Source organism: Amphiprion ocellaris, chromosome 18 (genome assembly GCF_022539595.1).
Source record: "Amphiprion ocellaris isolate individual 3 ecotype Okinawa chromosome 18, ASM2253959v1, whole genome shotgun sequence".
Lineage (NCBI taxonomy): Eukaryota > Metazoa > Chordata > Actinopteri > Pomacentridae > Amphiprion > Amphiprion ocellaris.
The window spans coordinates 2,943,138-2,963,084 of record NC_072783.1 but is presented as its reverse complement, the minus strand read 5'-3'; the positions used below and the strand labels follow the sequence as shown (position 1 = coordinate 2,963,084).

Below are 19,947 nucleotides of genomic sequence, written 5' to 3'. Positions count from 1 at the left end.
TCACGAGTGATGGGAGAATGGAGCGTGAGATGGACAGGTGGATTGGTGCAGCGGCAGCAGTAATGAAGGCGTTTTACGGAACCGTCGTGGTGAAGAGGGAGCTGAGCCACAAGGAGAAGCTCTCGATTTACCGTCCATCTACGTTCCAACCCTCACCTATGGTCATGAGTTCTGGGTAGTGACCCAAAGAACAAGATCGCGGATACGAGCGGCTGAAATGAGCTTCCTCTGTAGGGTGGCTGGACTCAGCCTTAGAGATAGGGGGAGAAGATCAGACATTCTGAGGGAGCTCGGAGTAGAAAGGAACCAGTTGAGGTGGTTTGGACATCTGATTCAGTCGACTCCAGGGAGACTTCCTTTGGAGGTTTTAACCTGGGAGGAGACCCTGGGGTAGACCCAGAACTCACTAGAGGGATTGTATATCTCATCTGGCCTGGGAACGCCTCGGGATCCCCCAGGAAGAGCTGGAAAGTGTTGCTGGGAAGAGGAACGTCTGGAATGACCTGCTTCATCTGCTGCCTCCACGACCCAACTCCGGATAAGTGGAAGACTATGGATGGATGGATGGATGGATGATGGATGGATGGATGGATGGATGGATGGATAATGGATGGATGGATGATTGATGATGGATGGATAATGGATGGATGGATGATGGATGGATGGATGGATGATTGATGATGGATGGATGGATGGATGGGTGGATGGATGTATGAATGATGGATGGATGATGGATGGATGGCTGGATGATGGATGGATGGATGGATGGGTGGATGGATGGATGGATGGATGGATAATGGATGGATGCATGGATGGATGGATGCATGGATGGATGGATGATGGATGGATGGATGATGGATGGACTGATTCCACAATTGGAGGACATTTAGGCTGCAAAATTTTTGAAAAATTAACCTTCTCTTTTACAATTTTCTACTACATAGGCATCAATAATAAGTAATAAACTATCAAAGGCTTGATTGGTTTGATAGTTATAAACGCCGAGAAGACGAGGTAATAAACTGTGGTTTTTTTTGCTGCTGTACTTTATCATGTTCTGCGATGCACTTTATCCTGTGTTTACTTGACTTTATTCTGTCTTGCTGCTGCCGACTGTTTGCCCTGAATTATACTTGACTACATGAATGACCAAGATTGCTGCTAGTTTCCATGTCAATCTTACGCTTCGTGTGATATTTATTGTCTTCATTTATTTTATTATTTATGGTTTTTATTGAGTTTTTACTGTTTTTACCGCATTTTTACTGTTTTATGTAGTTTTAACTTTTTAAATTTGCTTGTTTTTATTGTTTGCTGACTGGAATGCTTCTGTAAACTGCTGCAAAACAAATCGCCCTTCAAGGGACAAATAATAAAGCTGAGTTGAGTTGACTTGGCTCAGCTTACACATCTGTGGTTTTATTCTGTGTTTTCTGTGTTGTTTGCTAACCCTACTCTAATCACAGTAACAGGGTTGCTAATCCATGCTAATGTGATCTTTTTCTCAGCAGTAGAAGCTAGATATTTAGCTGCTGTTACTGCTGACCAAGAGGACAAACTGACTGATGGAAAACAGTCAAGAAAAAAGTTGTCTCTAATTGTGGCACAATAATCTTCTCCGTGTCCAAGAAAACAAACAAAAACCCTTGAAAATACTGCTCCTAGACCACACACAAAAACATATATTTTCTAGAAATTTGAGGCAAATTAGAAATGATTGAGCAGAAATTGTTCTTAAAAATGTGATGATTTGAGATAGAATGATCCATATTTCTATCAATGCGTATTCATAAGTCTTTTAAAAATCTAATTCCTCTTTAACTGCTCTAATTGTGGCACAATAATTGTCTCCATGCTCAAAAAACAAACAAAACCGAGGAAAAACCCTTGAAAATGCTGCTCCTAGACGACACACAAAATATATATATTTTTTCTGAAATTAGAGGCTAACTAGAGATGATTGAGCAGAAATTGTTCCTAAAAATGTGATGATTTGAGATAGAATGATCCATATTTTGAACAATGTGTATTCATGCGTCTTTTTTAAAGCTAATTTCTCTTTAACGTCTCTATTTGTAGCATAGTATTCGTGTCCGTGCTAAAAAAAACAAACAAAAACCTTTGAAAATACCACTCCTAGACCACACACAAAAACAACATATATGACATTTTCTAGAAATTGAAGGCAAATTGTGCAGAATTTGTTCCTAAAAATGTGATGATTTGAGACAGAGTGATCCATATTTCTACCAATGTGTCTTTTTAAATCTAATTTTCTAACTTTAACATCTCTAATTGTGGCACTGTAATTGTCTCTGTGCTCAAAAAACAAACAAATCTGAGGAAAAACCCTTGAAAATGCTGCTCCTAGACCACACACAAATGAATCCTAATAAATGTACTACCACTAATATTAATAATAAACCACCTCACATTAAACATACAGCAGCATCCCTCCCTGCATGCATATTAATACTTGTGTGCTATTCTGAGAGGGTTTCACCCTGGATTTCTCCCTGAAACCAAATCGGGCCTGACATTGTCATAAAGCGTACAGAGTGATGTCACTTATGTGGGTTCATGGCAAGTCTTAATTGTGCCCTAAATATAAGAGCTGCGAGCTTCATCACTCAAACAGCGACGGCCACCAAAAGGGAGAGCAGAGGAGCCCTGGAGAGGAAGAATATTCACAAAAATCTGAGGCAGGAGTGGAGGGTAAAATGTGGAATCAATAAGATGATGTGGAAGTGCTTACCTCGCTGTTTAGGAAGCAGTAAAACACCGACACAAAGAAGCCCTGTGAGAGGAGGAGGAGATAAAAAAATGAAAACATCAACTGACCCTGTTTTAACCCTCGTGTCGTCCTGCAGGTCAAAAGTGACCCGTATTAAAGTTTGAAAATGTGGAAAAAAATATGTATTTTCACAGTGAAACTTCTGATGTCCACATTTTCAACATTTTTGGGAAATCTTTGAACATTTTTTGGTGGAAAAAGAGAAATGTTAAAAATGTTTCTTTAAGAACATTCACATAAAAATCACCTGAATGTTCTTAAAGAAAATATTAGAAGTTTTACTGATATATATGTAATGACTTTAGATATTTTTAGGATTTTTAGGAAGATTTTTACTCATTTTTTGAAAGGATTTACAAGAATTTTCTTGCCAAATTTGGGGGAACTTTTATGGGAAACTTTTAACCCTCGTGTCGTCCTGCGGGTCAAAATTGGCCCATTTCAAAGTTGGAAAATGTGGGGAAAAAAAACTATTTTCACAGTGAAAACTTCCATATATTCAAAAATTTTTGTAGAAAAAAAAAGAAATGTTAAAACAATGTTTCTTTAAGAACATTCACAAAAAAGCAACCAAAATCCAGCAAATTTTGCTGGTTTTGGTTGATTTTTTTGTGAATGTTCTTAAAGAAAATATTAGAAGTTTTACTGATATGAATGGAATCATTTTAGATATTTTTAGGATTTTTTGGAAGATTTTTACTCATTTTTGGAAAAGATTTACAAGAATTTTCTTGCCAAATTATGAGGATTTTTTAAAAATAAAAATTTCAGGGGAAACTTTTAAGGAATTATTGGAATTTTCTTCCTGAAGGTTTTGCAAATTTTGAGAAATTTGGGGAATTGTTTTGCAGAATTTTTGGATTTTTTTCAGACAAGTAAACAATCTGTTTGGTGCCCGTAAATGAGGACAACAGGAGGATTAATCGCACAAACAGCAGCTTATCATTCATTCAATAATCTCCAGAGAGCTGCAGAGTATTTTTCTGTCCATTCATTATAATTATGAGTAAAAAACCACAGCGTCCGCCCTCGCAGCGACAACAATCTGCTGCGTCTGTGGGATGAATCTCACCTGGAAGGACTCCAGGAAGGAGTTGAAGTAAATGAAGACGATCTGAGAGATCTCGTCTTCGCCCGGGTTCACGAAAAACAGCATGTAGGTGATTCCCAGCAGAGGAAGCAGCACCAGCGTGGCCTTCACGGCTTTCCTGCAGACCAGGAGATCAGATAGTCATGAAGAACAGTCACATGGAGGCTCAGCAGGCGGCAGGGCTGAGGGTCAAAGGCCCGTTTGGGTTCCCTCCACCACACTCCACCGGTCAGGCATTAAACATGAACGATTTAACCATCTGAACCCCCAAAACCCACCGGCTGGGTTGAACAGCTAAATTAGACCATTTAACTGAGCCAGAAACAGCAAAGACTGAAAGAATCTGCAGGTTGTCAATTTCAAATCACCATTCTACCAAAAAACTTACGAAATGTGAGCTTAAAATTGTGAGATTTCATTGAAATCACTTTAAAAATTTTAAAATTTGCAGAAAAATAAAGCGTTTCCTCTAACCAGATTCGGTGAAAAACAAAAAATTCTGCCTTCCTCAGCACAACTTTGAAGCCATTAGTGATTGAGCAGAGAGCAGCATTCATGTGGCAAAAATTCAGGGACTTCTAAGCTGAATTTGGCTGAACTGCAGGCAGTTTTTATGAAGCCAAAATTCCATCATTTATCAAAGCTGGAAACAGCAAAAACTTAAAGAATCTGCAGACTTTCAATTTCAAAGCACTGTTCTACCAAAAAACTTAAACCTGTGATATTTCATTGAAACTATTTTTAAAATTTGCAAGAAATAAAGTGTTTCCTTCAACTAGATTCAGTGAAAAACTAAAAATTCTGCCTTTTTCAGTGCAACTGCGAATGATTTATGGTTCTATTACTGTCAGAATGCACAGAAGACATTTTTTAGTCCTCTGTATTTCTAGCTATGTTTGCTCTGCTTCCAGAGGTGAAAAATGAGCCCACAGTGAGGAAAAAAGGTGACATGAGCAAAAACAATGTCCAGAAACTACTTAGGGTTCAGAGGGTTAACATATTCTGAGCTTCTTCTTGCAGGTGCAGCAGGAAACAGAGAACTCACCTGTACTGGATGGTCTCTGAGGTGGTCGAGGCTCGAAGTTTGGTCATCAGGATTCTCACGATGTTGAAGAGGAAAATGAAGTTGATCTGTGGAGAAAATCAAACACAGCAACGTGAGAATCTTAATGAAGGTTTTAGAGTGTCTGTGGAAGTCAGAGAAATGCTGGTTTGTTTTAATCTAGCTCTAATCAAGTGTTAACCTTTTAACAAACACTTCTCTTGTATTTTTCTCTTTAATGACAATTTCTCTCTTTGATTACACAGAAAGACTCCAACATGAGCCTTTCACCTCCCATAACTGATTTATAGTTTTGCATTTAAGCCCAATTTTGTTGTTTTGGATTCAAACCCAACATCCAACTGTAAATATTCTGAATTTTGTGTGAATAATTTGGAATAAATTTCACCATCATCCAACCTGACATATGTGGTATCCTCCAAAACCTTTTGATTTTAAATTTCTTTATTCTTTACTTTTGTTTTGCAAGCTTGGCATGAGTTTAGGGGACACTGTTGTTCATGAAGTTAAATCACTGAGTCATCTGCATATATAGAATTATCTCAGCAATGTAGCACACTTTAACCTGTGTAATATGCATATTTAATGTACAGTTAGTTCAATTTGAATCATTTATGTTATTTGAATTATTAATAAAGTACATTCAGTCAGCCACAAGATTAAAACCACTGACAGGGGAAGTGAATAAGAGGGATGATCTTGTTATAACGGCACCAGCAGGGTGGTAGAAGCAGGAAAAATAGGCAACGTAAGGTTCTGAGTGACTTTGACAAGGGCCAAAGCTGGTCAGAGTTGCATTTTCAAGGCAGAAGTGTGCTGTAGCATACGACCTATGGCGTTTTGCCCACAGGTTATGGGCGGGTCCTCGGTTTATGACGTACGGCATTTCATTGTTACATCAAAGTAGTTGGCTAGGGGAACAGACGAGTACTCCGTCACTGCGCTATCAGACGGCTTTGTTTCCATTCTCTGGTTGTACGCCACCTTGGATTGTGCTACATTCTCTAACTTTTTGTCCTTCATTATGGCTCCCAAGCCTAAGTCAGACTCTTCTGATGCTTCGAAGAAAAGGAAAGTCGTCTCCATGGAAGTGAAATTAGATAGAACTAGAAAAGCACTCAGAGAGCGCAGTACTCCTCCAAGGCTGTTCAGGTGACATATCATTTCCAATGGATGAAATCTTTAATACAAAATGACCTTGTGCTGAGCACAAGCATGTGTTATGCATGTGCATGTTATGTATTCATACCGAATTGCGTGTAAATTACTCATATAATAGTCTGTTGATCAGTTCATCACTTTTGGCAAGCCTTTGTTTTGCTAGCATTAAAATAACCGTTCCATCCATGCTTTTATCTTGAAGATGTATTTTTAATGTTGCAGGCTTTTATTTTGTCACCATTCCAGCAGCACAGGAAGTGTATATCTAAGAAGCGGTTTCTTGACATGACGAAGACGCTGCCGAAAAGTCCGAAAATTCACATCAAGATGAAAGAAAACGGTTCCAACTGTTGCTGTCTAGCAAAGGATGTCTAAACTTAGAAGCAGCTGCAATGGAGACAAGCTCTTACTGTGAAGGAATGAGTGAAGCACAGAAAGGTGAATTTGTGTTCAAAATAAAGCTGATGGCTGAACTTAACATGTCTGGCTGAGGTTTGCTGCATACATGACCTACATATGTAGCAGGCGGCAGGAATTGATGGGACTCAGAAACATCCCACAGTTTAATCATTTGTTCCTTGTATGATTTCCAACTGATAAATCAGTCAGTTTGTAGTAGGATGCAATCATGTGATCGTCAGCAGGTAACTGACACAGTGTTCACATCATGGTTACAGTGACGCCGTGCCGGCTGCTATATCTCCCAATGGGAAATCTTTAACAAAGCTGTAGATCCAGACTATAAGCCGCATCACTGCCAAAATCTAATCACTTGGTCCTTGTGTCATTTCTGACCTTCTCTGAAAATTTCATCCAAATTCGTTAGTACGTTTTTGACTGTTTCACACAGACAGACAGACAGACAGACAGACAGACAGACAGACAGACAGACAGACAGACAGACAGACAGACAGACAGACAGGCGTACGCCGATCGTCACATAACTCTGCCGTTCGTTGGCAGAGTAATAAAATAAAATGCTGGGAACAGGAAGAAACACCGACCAACATGGGTCCAGTTGTAAAAACAGGTCAACATATTGTAGTGACCCTCTGTGATGAATGAGTGAGACTTTATCTGGTTCTCTGCTGGTTTATTGAACCTTCACACAGGCTACTGTGGACCGTAGCCAACGCCAGAATAACTAGAAAAACCCCATAACTTAGCTCCAGAATTAGCTGCCGTTCCCAGCTCTCTCTACTGCTGACTCTCAGCCAATCAGAGGTGAGCTAACTAAACATGGCACGTTCACTGACATTAGGTAAATCTGGAACTGAACAATAAACATTGAAACCTCAACATCAACAACAATATCAGTCTGTTAAAATATTCTGTTATCTTCTAGTAAAATGATTCATACATGCATGGAAGTCGTTGGTATTCATGACTTTTCTGATGAACTGATCATATCGTGATGTACGGAACGGCTTTGTTTACATTTTCACCGAAGTTCCGACTTGCGGTGAAAATCGACTTACGTAGATCAGAAGGAAGGGAACTCAGACGTAAGTCGAGGCCCTCCTTTAATTGGAAATTCAAAAAGTATTTGTTAATTTTTCTTCTGTACATACAGCCTATTACACCATTTTCAGCCTTAGAAATGTGTAATAACTGAAAATAACAGCTTCTAAAATCTGCATTAACTAGAAAACAGACCTAGAAGCCAAAACTGCCTCATCTGTGTTCCAGAGTTGTGTCGACTGGCGATCAGCTCTACTATTGACGACTGAAGATGATCAATGACTCCTTAATTAAACAGCTCTTTTGGAGCTCAACTGCTGCTGTTATTCCTGCACTTTCCCCCCTTGTAGGACAGTGTTGTGATGTGCTTAATGAAGACGTCTTCTCGGTGTGTTTCTGCTCCTTGTGGGCTCATTTTTCACCGCAATATAAAGCCCTGCACCTCAATGGAAACAGAACAATTCAACAGAAATGTCTTCTGGTTATTATGGCACAGTTATAATGGCATAAATCATAAAAAAGTAAAATTACAATTGGATTTTTGTTCATTATTTTACAGAAATTGAAAAACCTGGAATCCTTATGTACAACATTTTTCTTTAAAGTCTTACCAATACTGAAAAAGAAAGAGTGGATCTACATACTGGATATTTTAATACTTATTTTAAATTTTGTTTCCATATTGCTCTGTGTACACACAGCCTGCAGTTCAACCAAAAAATCTTTTTTTATGTGACTGTCACTCGTTGCTGAAATAACACCATTTTAATTGAATTACTAGTAATTTATATTAAGTAGGAGTACTAATAATTAGCAATGTTAAAATTTCACCACATATTTTTCCAAACACACATGACTTGGTGTTGTTTTATTCTTATTTTTTGCATTTTTTTTTTGTTTTGTTCTGCCTCGTTCTCACTGTGGACGTTCCAATGTCATCTATAAATTCAATTTAGGAGCATTTAGGGTGCAAATTCAGCATGGTTAGCATTCAGAAAAGAGCAACATCGTTCAGGAAAAATAGATAAATCTGGTGCCAATGGTTTATTTTTGGCCTTCTTTTAAATGAGACATATGGAATAAAGTAATTTTTACAAAAAACTAAGATTTTAAGGTTAGATTTGGTTATGTTTTTAGAGAGAAATAGGCCAAACACTGGTGGGAAATGAAAAACCTGTTCTGTTTTAGCAATTTCTTTTAAAGATAGCACACCTTTTTGTCATGCTGGATTGTTGTGAGCATCACACCATTAATAATTTACATACAAAGCTTGCAATGAGCTTCTAAAATATGATGAAATACCTGATGAATATACATGAGCGTGTAAAATTAGCTTGACCTTGACCAGCTCTGACAATAAAATGCTGCTTTGTTCATGCATCAGTGATTTAGCATCTATCTATCTGTCTATCTGTCTATCTGTCTATCTATCTGTCTGTCTGTCTGTCTGTCTGTCTGTCTGTCTGTCTGTCTGTCTGTCTGTCTGTCTGTCTGTCTGTCTGTCTGTCTGTCTGTCTGTCTGTCTGTCTGTCTGTCTGTCTGTCTGTCTGTCTGTCTATCTATATATATATATATATATATATATATGTGTATATATATATATATATATTTTTTTTTTTTTACTTACAACTAAAAGGACCTATAGGATTATTTCTCCCTGGATTCTATATGGCAGCAGGACTTAAAATAAACTACGGTTGATGGTGTTGAGGTTCATGTCAGCCGGCATTAGCAGCTACTGGACGACGCTGCAGTTCTATGGAAATGAGGCACTGAGCTATTTAAGGCTCAGCTAAACAGGGGGATTTACTGACAGAGAGGGGGGGAAATGTATGTATGTTGTGTATCTGAAATGCTCCTCGAGATTATTCCTCCGCTGTGTGACGAGTGACAAAATCAATAGGTGTGAATGATGCAACGCAGCAGCAAAAATAGACGTCGGAATACTTTCCAGGGCCGCTCGACCCAACCTTGGCCCCAGCAGATGTTTGGCGGTCTTTCAAGAAACCCTCCGCTAAACCTCATGCATTACTGCTTGTGTTAACGTTTCTAATAACATCCCGCGTTCGTTGGCTGCAGCCAGGCGGAGCTGTACTGCTGACGCTGAAAGCCGCTGATGGCGAGGCACGGAGAGTTCACGTCCAGCAGCAGCCTGTCAGGAGAAAACCACAAAAACGCTCCGGACACCCGACAACGACGCTGCTGCAGGATCAAGAGCTTGGCAAAGAGATAAAAGCCCGAGAGAATGCGCTATTGTAAGCAAGACCGGAGCGTTTTCAGGGTGAGCGGCAGAGGGATATTGGAGGAGGCAGATGTGGGCTGCAGGGAGGAGAAGGAGGCAAGAACCAGTGCAGAAAAGTGCCTCTTAAAGAGAGGATTTTATCAGCGAAGGAGAGCAGAGATAAGGGAACGTGTTGTTTGGAAAGAGGGTGGAAAGGTCAGTCTGATGCTGGGGAGTCGACAGGAACCAAGCTGCTGAAACTGAGTGGAAAAATGAACAGTCAGGGGAGATTTAGCAGAGGAGGTGGTCAAAGTGTCCACATGAAATCTCACTTCACACATGAGCAGCATTACCTGGAGATCCCTGGCAATTTCTAGTAACCGCTGAGGTTTTCTGTTTGAATCTGCTGGAATTAGTTAAGTAAAAGTTCCACCACATAATAAAGATCCTTGTTTTTCCTGTACACAGCCTGCACTTCAGTCGACTATATGGTATAGATATTTAACTATTTACAATTTAGACTGTATTTTGTCTACACAGCCTGCAGCTCAACTGAAAAATCTCTGACAACATGACAAGTTGAGCTACTAATGGACTTCAGAGCATTTTTTTTTCTTTTCTTTTCGAAAATCGAATGCAAACTGGGTAGATTTTTAAATAAGGCATGTAGAATAAAGCAATTTTGATGTCTGATATCATGATTTTAATTGAATTACCTGGGGATCCCTGGCATAGATATTTGTTTTTCCTGTACACAGCCTGCAGTTCAGCTGAATATATAGTATAGATATTTAAATATTTAGAATTTAGACATTTAACTATTTATATTGTTTTTTTTCCTGTACACAGCTTGCAGTTCAGCCAAAAAATCTCATTCATTGTGGCTGAATCTCATTCACGACTTCAGAAAGCAAATATCTTTTTTCATTTTTTAAAAAAGAAAATCTAATGCAAACTGTTTACTTTTGGCAAATTATTAAATGAGACATGTAGAATAAAGTGATTTTGATGAAATAACACGACTTTAAGTGAGTTTCCTGGGAATCCCTGGTTATTTATAATAAATGCTGAGTTAAAATTTCACCACACATTTGGTCAAACACATGGTTTTGTTTCAGATTTATTTGTCTTTTTCTTCTGCCTCTTTCTCACTGTGGAGGCTCCAAAGGCAATTATAAGTGAGATTTTGGAGCATTTTGGGTGCAAATTCAGGAGGAGTAGCACTCAGAAACATCTCAAATCCATCAGAGAAGCAGAATCTCAAAGGAAAATTCGAAGAATGACTTGCATAACAGCAAGGAGCAAAAAATAGTTATTCTAGGCAGCCTGTTCATATCATAGCTCTCAAAAAAGTCGGTAAATTCAAGTAAAACACAGACGCTGCTCATCCAGACATTTTAGCTGCTAGTCTTCATTAACTTGCAAAACAACCTGAAGCTGGACTCATTTATATCTTTTTGGTAACTCAGATTTTTAATTTCATCCAATTCAATTTCCAGCAGCTCGGGTTTTAGTTGATTTATTGTTTTTTTAAAATTTTAATTTGCTAATTAGGGTTTTAATTTGACTAACTTTCCCTCTCAATATTTTATAGCTGTACAAGTTTATTGCATATTTTAGTTTATAAATAAGGCCTGCATAGCTCAACGTACTCAGAGTTTAAATAAAATAAAGGTTGAATGAATGAATTCATCGTTTTCTTCTGGAAAATGGTGACAGGAAAGTGATGAACAACATCTTTAGAGTTTCTGTCCAAATCCAAATCAAATCCTGGAGATTTCTAACTAAAACAGAAACATTTCCAGAAGTCCTAAACTCTAAAACGTCCTCTAAGGGACACATTTCCACAACCTAAATAAAAACTCAAGATTGCAAGACATAAAAACAATCTTTTAAAATGATTTAGATCCTTAATTTTAGTAAAACTCACTAATACCAGACTGTAAAAACACTCCATGTCAAAGTCCTGCACTGAAAATCCTCCTAAAGTCTGTGATAAAGCAGCAGTAGAGCCACTAGGAGAGAATTACTGGATTATTATTATTATTATTATTATTCATGCACTGGTGTGTGAGATCTTTGTTTATTCAGGCTGCAGCTGATGATTGTTGACTTTATGGATTTAGCTGCTTGTTTTTCTTGATTACCTGAAGGATTGTTTGATTTGGAAAGCTTCAGAAAAACAGAGAAAAGCACAAAACACTGTTACCCTGAGACCAAACTGATGTCTGATTTTACAAACTAATAGCTCTGTAGCTGTCAGCATTTAACCCTCCTGTTGTCTTCATTTATGGGCACCAAAAAATAGTGTTTCTTTGTCTGAAAAAAATCCAAAAATTCAGCAAAAAAATTCTCCAGATTTCTGAAAATTTGCAAAAACCTTCAGGAAGAAAATTCCAATAATTCCTTAAAAGTTTCCCTTAAAAGGTTTATTTTAAAAACATCCCCCAAATTTGAGAAGAAAATTCTTGTAAATATTTTCAACAAATGAGTGAAAATCTTCAAAAAAATCCTAAAAATATCTAAAATGATTAAATATATATCCGTAAAGCTTCTAATATTTTCTTTAAGAACATTCACATAAAAATCATCCAAAATCCAGTGAATTTCGCTGGATTTTGGATGATTTTTTGTGAATGTTCTTAAGAAACACTTTGAACATTTCTTTTTTTCCACCAAAAAATGTTTGAAAATTTCCCAAAAAATGTTGAAAATGTGGAAGTTTTCATTGTGAAAATCTATTTTTTCTCCACATTTTCGAACTTTCAAACGGGTCAATTTGACTCACAGGACGACACGAGGGTTAAAAGTTTCCCTGAAAAGTTTTATTAAAAAAAAAAAAAAAAAAAATTAAAAAAATGCCCCAAATTTAGCAAGAAAATTCTTGTAAATATTTTCAAAAAATGAGTAAAAATCTTCCAAAAAGTAGATGTGCAATAATTGTTCTTACAGTAGTTATTTTTACAACTAGTACTTCTTTTCCTCTACATTCCTTACATGTTTGCACTATCTTTGCTGCAAATGTCCCCACTGTGGGACTAATAAAGGCTTATCTTATCATATCTTATCTTTAAATGGTATTTTTGGTATTTTCCTATAGGCACCATAGATACAGAGGAAAATATGTGGAAAGAAAGCAGGAATGACAAGCAGTAAATTTCCAGCCAGCTGGGAATGAAACTGGGATTTACTGCTACTGACGGCGTTAACAGAACAACCAGTTCATCCACTGAGTCGCCCCGTTTATTGTAGATTTCTCTTGTAAATCCACTAATGTTTGCTGATCTAACACCACACTGTGCACCAGATTTTATAAATTCTTCATCAGGGCTGCGGCTACAACGATGACGCTATTTTCTATTATCAGTTAGCTTATTGAGTCTGTGTAGCTACTGGTTTCTCTTTGTGGTGGTTTTAAAACCATGTATGGCATATTTATGTCTACTTGTTTTCATTATACATCTTTTAAATATTGTAAATAATATTTCTTTGCATTAGCTTTGCATTTCTGTTTGTTTTAGTCTCTTAGTAGTAATTTTATGTCTCTGCAGGCATTCTGCATGTTTTTTGCAGTATTTTTGCATCTCTATGTTTGTTTTTACTTTGCAGTAATTGTATGTCTCTTTGCAGACATTCTACATATTTTTGCAATATTTTTGCATCTCTCTATTTGTTTTTCGTCTGTTTGTGGTCATTTTAAGTCTCTTTGCAGATATTTTGCAGTATTTTTGCATTTCTCTGTATTTGTTTTAGTCTCTTAGTAGTAATTTTGTGTCTCTTTGTAGACATTCTGCATATTTTTGCAGTATTTTTGCATCTCGCTGTATTTGTTTTTAATGTCTTTGTGGTCATTTTGCATCTCGTCTTTGCATTGTTTTAGCATCTTTTTGTATTATCCATTACAGTTTTCGTTTAGAGATGCTCAGTAAATATCTCCTCAAGGTGCACAAGCTGTTTGTTCTGGTGTTTGTGCACAATTTTGGCTCCTTAAATGTGATGTAATGCTAATCCTGTGCATATCAGTCAATCTTACACACTATCTAAATATGCTAACAAGCTAACTCTTTCTGCAGAATCGCAGACTTTAAACCTGCACTTTAACTGACATCAGGCCTGATCTTTTCTAATTGTCCGTCTCCTTAGATCCATTCTGGTGTTTGTGTCCAATGATCCGTCTGATGTTTGGCCTCCTGCATCACCTGCAGCCTCTTCATGCAGTTGTTACAGTATTTATCCTCATCTCTCCACCATCTTCCTCTCTCCAGCTCTCTGATCTCTGCAGCATGTTTTGATCCTGATGCTGTTTTTGACCTCGCCTGTGGTTTGGGATTTTTGCCTCAGCTCGTTTCTTTTCTACTTTGCCTGCTCGGGTTTTTGTAACCTTGTTCTTCTGAGAAAAGACTCTTTAGCTTTGCTCTTGGGTCCCATTTCTGAGAGCAGCGTTGTTTGAAAGCACAAAGTCTCAGATTCAGACTGTAAACTATTGTAGGATTCCAACACAGCAGCAGCAATGCTTCCTCACTGCCTTTCTGTCCTCTATAGGGGCTCAGATGTGTTTGATCTCTATGTGTTGCACTCTGTTTTAACTGGAAGAGTCCAATAAACAAATTCTTTTATTAACCCTCATGTTGTCCTGCGGGTCAAAATTGACCCGTTTTAAAGTTTGAAAATGTGGAAAAAATATGTATTTTCACAGTGAAAACTTCCACGTTCAACATTTTTTGGGAAATTTTTGAACATTTTTTGGTGGAAAAAATAGAAATGTAAAACAAAAGTGTTTCTTTAAGAACATTCAGAAAAAAATCAACCAAAATCCAGCAAATTTCACTGGATTTTGGTTGATTTTTTTCTGAATGTTCTTCAAGAAAATATTAGAACTTTTACTGATATATATGGAATCACTTTAGATATTTTTAGCATTTTTTTGGAAGATTTTTATTCATTTTTTGAAAATATTTACAATTTTTTTCTTTTAGTTTTAAATTTTTGTTTCTTGCCAAATTTGGGGATTTTTTAAAATGAAAATGTTAAGGTAAATTTTAAAGGAATTTTTACAATTTTCTTCCAGAAGATTTTGCAAATTTTTATAAATTTGGGGAATTTTTTTTTGCTAAATTTTCGGATTTTTTTTCAGACGAAGGAACAATATTTTTTGCTGCCCGTAAATGAGGACAACAGGAGGGTTAACTTGGAGCCTGTTTTCTCATGTAATCATACATCTGTTTGGTCCAATTTGTCCAAAAATGGTGACAAATGTCTCTTTTTACTAAACAGGTGAAGGAGACAACTTAAAATGTCTCGTTTTGTTTAGCATATTATGGAAAACAAAGAATTTTAAATAATCAAAGACCAAAATAAGTGAATTTAGCAATGGAAAATGACATAAATAAACACACGTCTTGAAATTATTTCACCATTTCCATCCATCACCTCTTATTTAGTCTATTTTTTTTGTATTTCTATGTGTCTTTATTCATGTATTTCTGTGACTCTTTGTTCATTCCATGGGCCACATAAGTGTGAAACTAAACCAGCTGTTTGCCAGAGGCTCAAAAATCTCAAAAAAAAGAGGAAGAAACAACAAAATTTTGGCATCTACAACAGAAAAATGGATACAATTCTTCAGGAACTGTTCATTTGAAGTAATTATTCTTTAATGTCAGCTGGCATTGATCGTGTTTGAGACGAAGCTGATGAAAGAAGAACTGTCAATAAATCATGCATGATGCTCATTTTCTTTTAAATTTTACAAAATTAAAAAGAAAATAATGGAATCAACACGTCCACACGTGTTGCCAGTACTGAAAAAAATGGTGAATCTACATGATATGAGTATTTAACTACTTATAACAGTGTGCGACTCCTTTAAAATATAAGATGATAAATTGCAAATGCCAGAAAGGTAAATGAAACTGTGCAGCTGCCATGCGTTACTCTAACGTTCTCCACACAAACTAAACACACAGCAAACACTGTGATGAATGAAGAGTCTCTGCTGTAGAGTTGATTAAAGTGGACTAAAAGCTGCAATATTTCCCTCCTAATAAAGAGAGATGGATGCAAACGGAACTCAAATCTGTATTTCAGCGCAGCAGTCGAGTAGACGTTCTTATTTAATTCCACGTCTGGACTCAGAGCAGTGTTTCTGGAGCTCGGCCAGGCGAGAGATGACTAAAGCTTTCTGAGAGAAGCCGGACCGAGTCTCTGAGCAATCTGTAAAAATCTGCAGGATGTTTGAGAACATTGAGAGTTGCAGCAACACAGCGTCGTCTGAATACTGAGGAGGTCGATGCTGTGGTCATTTAGTGTCTCTTTGTGGTTGTTTTACATCTGATGGTGGCCAATATGTGTTTCTTTGTGGTCATTTTGTAGTGTTATGTAGTTGTTTTGCATCAATTTGAAGTCTATCTTTGTTTCTTTGTGGTCATTTTGCATCTCTTTGCAAATGTTTGTGGTCATTCTGTACTTTTTGTGGTGATTCTGTGTTTCTTTGTTGTCATTTTGCAGTTTTGCATCTGTGTAATTGTTTTTTGCCTTTTTTTGGTCATTTTGCATCTTTTTGTCATTATTTTGCATTTTTCAGCTGTTTCCTGTGTCTCTTTGTGGTCATTCTATGTCTCTTTTCAGTCATTTTGCATCTCTTTGTTGTCGTTTTGCATCAGTTTGAGGTCTATCTTTCTTCCTTTTCACTCATTTTGCATCATTGTGTAGCTGTTTTGCATCAGTTTGAGTTCTATCTTTGTGTCATTTCTGTCATTTTGTATATTTTTGTAGCCGTTTTGCATCTGTTTTAGGTCTATATTTGTTTCTTTGTGATCATTTTGTATCAGTTTGAGGTCTATCTTTGTATCTTTTCTGTCATTTTGCATGTGTTCGTGGTAATTTTGCATTTCTGCCATGGTATTGTGTCTCTTTTGTGAGACATTTTGCAGGTGAAAACCAGGGTTCTCAGCTGCTTTTAGATTTTCAGCACCTTTCATCATTGTTTCCACTGTGGTTTTGCTACTGAGGAGGTCCAGTTTGTGTCCACTTTAACGTTTTATTTCCCTCTTAAACTGGAATTTAAACCCAAACCGTATGAGATGAGAGAGATCCTCAGTGAGAGCTGATGAAGTAATGAAATGATCTTATTAAAACGTTCCCTCCGGGTGTGGAAATGAAGCGGTGTTTGACTTAAGTCAGACAAGACCGAACATATATCTGTATTTCATTCTTGTTTCTCAGCCCGAAGCCTCATATTGGATCCCAGAAGTTGCCAAGTTGCAGAGATTTAAGCTCCATAGAAAAGCATTTATCACTGCTAATGTGAAGAATGTGTTGAGCTCTCCAGCTTTCCACGCCTGCCAGGAAACTTAAAGCCATAATGAAGACTAATTGTATCAGCAGACAGGTTGTGCTACGGCGGGATAAAAAAATCAGAGCGATTCTTACCACCAGCACCAGGATCATGGGCCCCTGGTAGATGTAGTCGGTGTAGACGCCGGCTCGCTTCCCGAACCAGCACCTGAAACGGCAGCAGAGGCCATCAGTCACGATTAGCGTCGACATTCGGGTGTATTTCTGTCCTCGTTTGTCTCCTCCCTGTCGCTTTAATTCACCAATCTGTGCTCAGCGGTTTGAACATGTTTTCCACTCAGTGATTTACCCAAAATATGAAGTACAGACAGATTTAGCCAGTGGCAAGAAATAGCTGCTCTCAAAACTTTAACCTCTTAAATACTAAAATTAATCATCCTGTACAAGTTGGTTTGCTTCTTCTTGTGTTTGTTTGGCATCTTAGTCGTCATTCTGGGATTGTTTTGTGTCTCCTTGTGGACATTTTGTGCATTATTGCAGACAATCTGCAGGTTTTTGTATTTGTTTTGAGTCTCTTTGTTGTCATTTTGCATCTTTCTGTCTTTGTTGGGATCTTTTTTTGGGTAGTTTTAAAACAGTCTGAAGCCTTTTTCCATCTTCCTGTATTCATTTAGCATCTTTTTACGTTTCTTTGCACTGGTTTTGCATCTTTTTATATTTGCCTTTAGACTCTTTGTAGCTGATTTGCATCTCTGTGCATTTGTTTGGTATCTCGTTGTCGCCATTTTGTTGTTTTTGTTTTGTGTCTCTGAGGATATTTTGTGCATCTTGGCAGATATTGTGCACATTTTCGGATTTGTTTGGAGTCTTCTTGTGTTCATTTTGCTTCTCTTTGTGCTTTTGCATTAGTTTTCCATGTTTCCAAATGTGTTTTGTGTCTCTTTGAAACTGATTTGCATCCCGTTACGTTTGTACGGAATCTTGTTTTGTTTCTCGTTGTGGACATTCTGTGCTTTTTTGCAGACATTCTGCATGTATTCATATTTGTTCTGAGTCTTTTTGAAGTCATTTTGCATGTTTCTGTATTTATTGTATGTCTTTGTTTTCATTTTGCATCTTTTTTTTTGAATGTTTACGTCTCTTGCAATAGTTGTGCATCTGTTCCTGGTTGATTTGAGTCTGTTTAGGTCACTTTGCATCTCTTTATGGTCCTGCATTCCTTTGTTGTGGCTGTTTTGCATCTTGTATTAATTTGCATCTTTTTGTGTCCTTTTGTAATTTATTTGCACCTCTTTGTATTTGTTTGGCATTTCATCGTCATCATTTTGTGTTTCTTGGTAGACATCTGCCTCCATTTTTCATCTTTCTGCAGCCCTGAGCACCTTTTTCTGATGTTTTGTAGCAAGTTTCTTTGTCTTCTTTTAGCAGTTTTCTGTAAAATGTATATCTCTTCACACTCATTTTGCATCTCTCTGTAGTTTGTGGTCAACTTCATGTATTTTTTGTGCATCCTTTTGTGGTTATTTTATGCCTCTGTGCTTTAGGTTTTTTTTTTATCTCCTTGTTGCTAATTTATGTCTTTGGACACTCCCTTTAGTTGTTTTGAGTTTTCTCATGCTCCTTTTCCCTCCTTTGCAGTGATTCATGCAGTCATTTTTGGTTGCTTTGTGTCTCTGCAGCTGCTACTTCTATGATAAAACCGGATGCAGAATTGCAGCTGAGAGTTTTTAAAACAGGTTCAATAGCTTTTGCATCACTGATTCTAATTTACAGAGTTGATTAGGTGGAATGAAGGAATAAATGAATGAATATTTCATGTCCATGTGTGCTCATTTGCATAACTCATCCCTAATGGGAATATTTAGATGTGTTTAGTAAAAACAAACCAAACGTGGAGATGGATCTCTCCTACAGATCTGTACTGTTCTGCTTAATTTATCTCCAAACATTCAAATCCCAAATGAAATATTTCACCAGCTGGAAGTAAAAATGTCACTTTGTCAGATCTCAGTCTGACCTGCTGATTTATTGGGCTTCAGAATCCCCCCCCACACATTTCTTATCTCAGAGCCCAAGGTTGCTCCCGTTGGCCTCGCAGATCTGCAGCTGGAACCCACTGATTCTGGGATGTTTTCTCAGGCAGAAATTAAAAAACAACAAAAATCATTCAGAGCTCACTGTGTGAATATATACAGCGTGATTACCTCTGCAGGAATTATGTTGTTTTCTACACATAAAATAGAGAATAAACCAGTCAGCTGCAGTAAAATGCAATCCTCACCTGTCGAAACTAAATCAGAGTTCAGTGCTTTTCTGTAGTTTGATATTTCATATATTGCCAATAACCCACATAAAAATAACACAAACTCATCCCTCGATATTTCCTCTCTGCTATCTCGTCTTATTCTTCCAGCCTCCAGGTTCCTGCTGAGGACGTAAATATTTCAAAACAAGTCGCAGATATAAAGTTTCATCTCAGTCGGCTGCTGCAGTTTTCATCAAAAGTCGCTTAAATCAGATTTAAGAGAGGATTTGCTGCTTTCAGCTGCAGAATAATAACAATAATAACAACAATAATAATAATAAATAATGTGGATTCTTGCATTCCCTGCTTTACATTCCTGACCTGTTTATAGACACTTGAAGCTGCACTGAATATTTATTTATTAACAATGACTGTATGTGTGCATGAAAGAATCATAAAAAAAATAAAAAATCATGCATGAAAGTGTAAAAGAGACACAAAACATCCACAAACTGACTGTTTTTCTTGAAGATTTGCTCATAGTTTTGCATCTCTTAGAATTTGTTTGGCATCTTTTTGTTCATTTTAATTGTTTTATGTCTCTTTTTGCAGCTTT

At 37.2% G+C, this 19,947-nt stretch overlaps 1 protein-coding gene across 6 annotated transcripts in view; it reads right to left on the bottom strand.

Annotated features, from left to right (window-relative positions):
* The window catches only part of LOC111584347 (corticotropin-releasing factor receptor 1), a 120,875-nt gene that overhangs the window by 5,995 nt on the left and 94,933 nt on the right, over positions 1-19,947 (bottom strand). For all 6 annotated transcript variants that reach the window (XR_008599522.1, XR_008599524.1, XR_008599523.1 and 3 more), the window contains 4 exons: positions 17,222-17,294; positions 4,930-5,015; positions 3,867-4,002; positions 2,756-2,797 (listed from right to left, as the gene is read on the bottom strand). Coding sequence is in view for 2 of the 6 variants with exons in the window: in XM_023293484.3 (XP_023149252.1) it covers positions 2,756-2,797; positions 3,867-4,002; positions 4,930-5,015; positions 17,222-17,294 (337 nt within the window). In the remaining 4 variants the exon portion in view is untranslated. The remainder of the gene's footprint in view (positions 1-2,755; positions 2,798-3,866; positions 4,003-4,929; positions 5,016-17,221; positions 17,295-19,947) is intronic.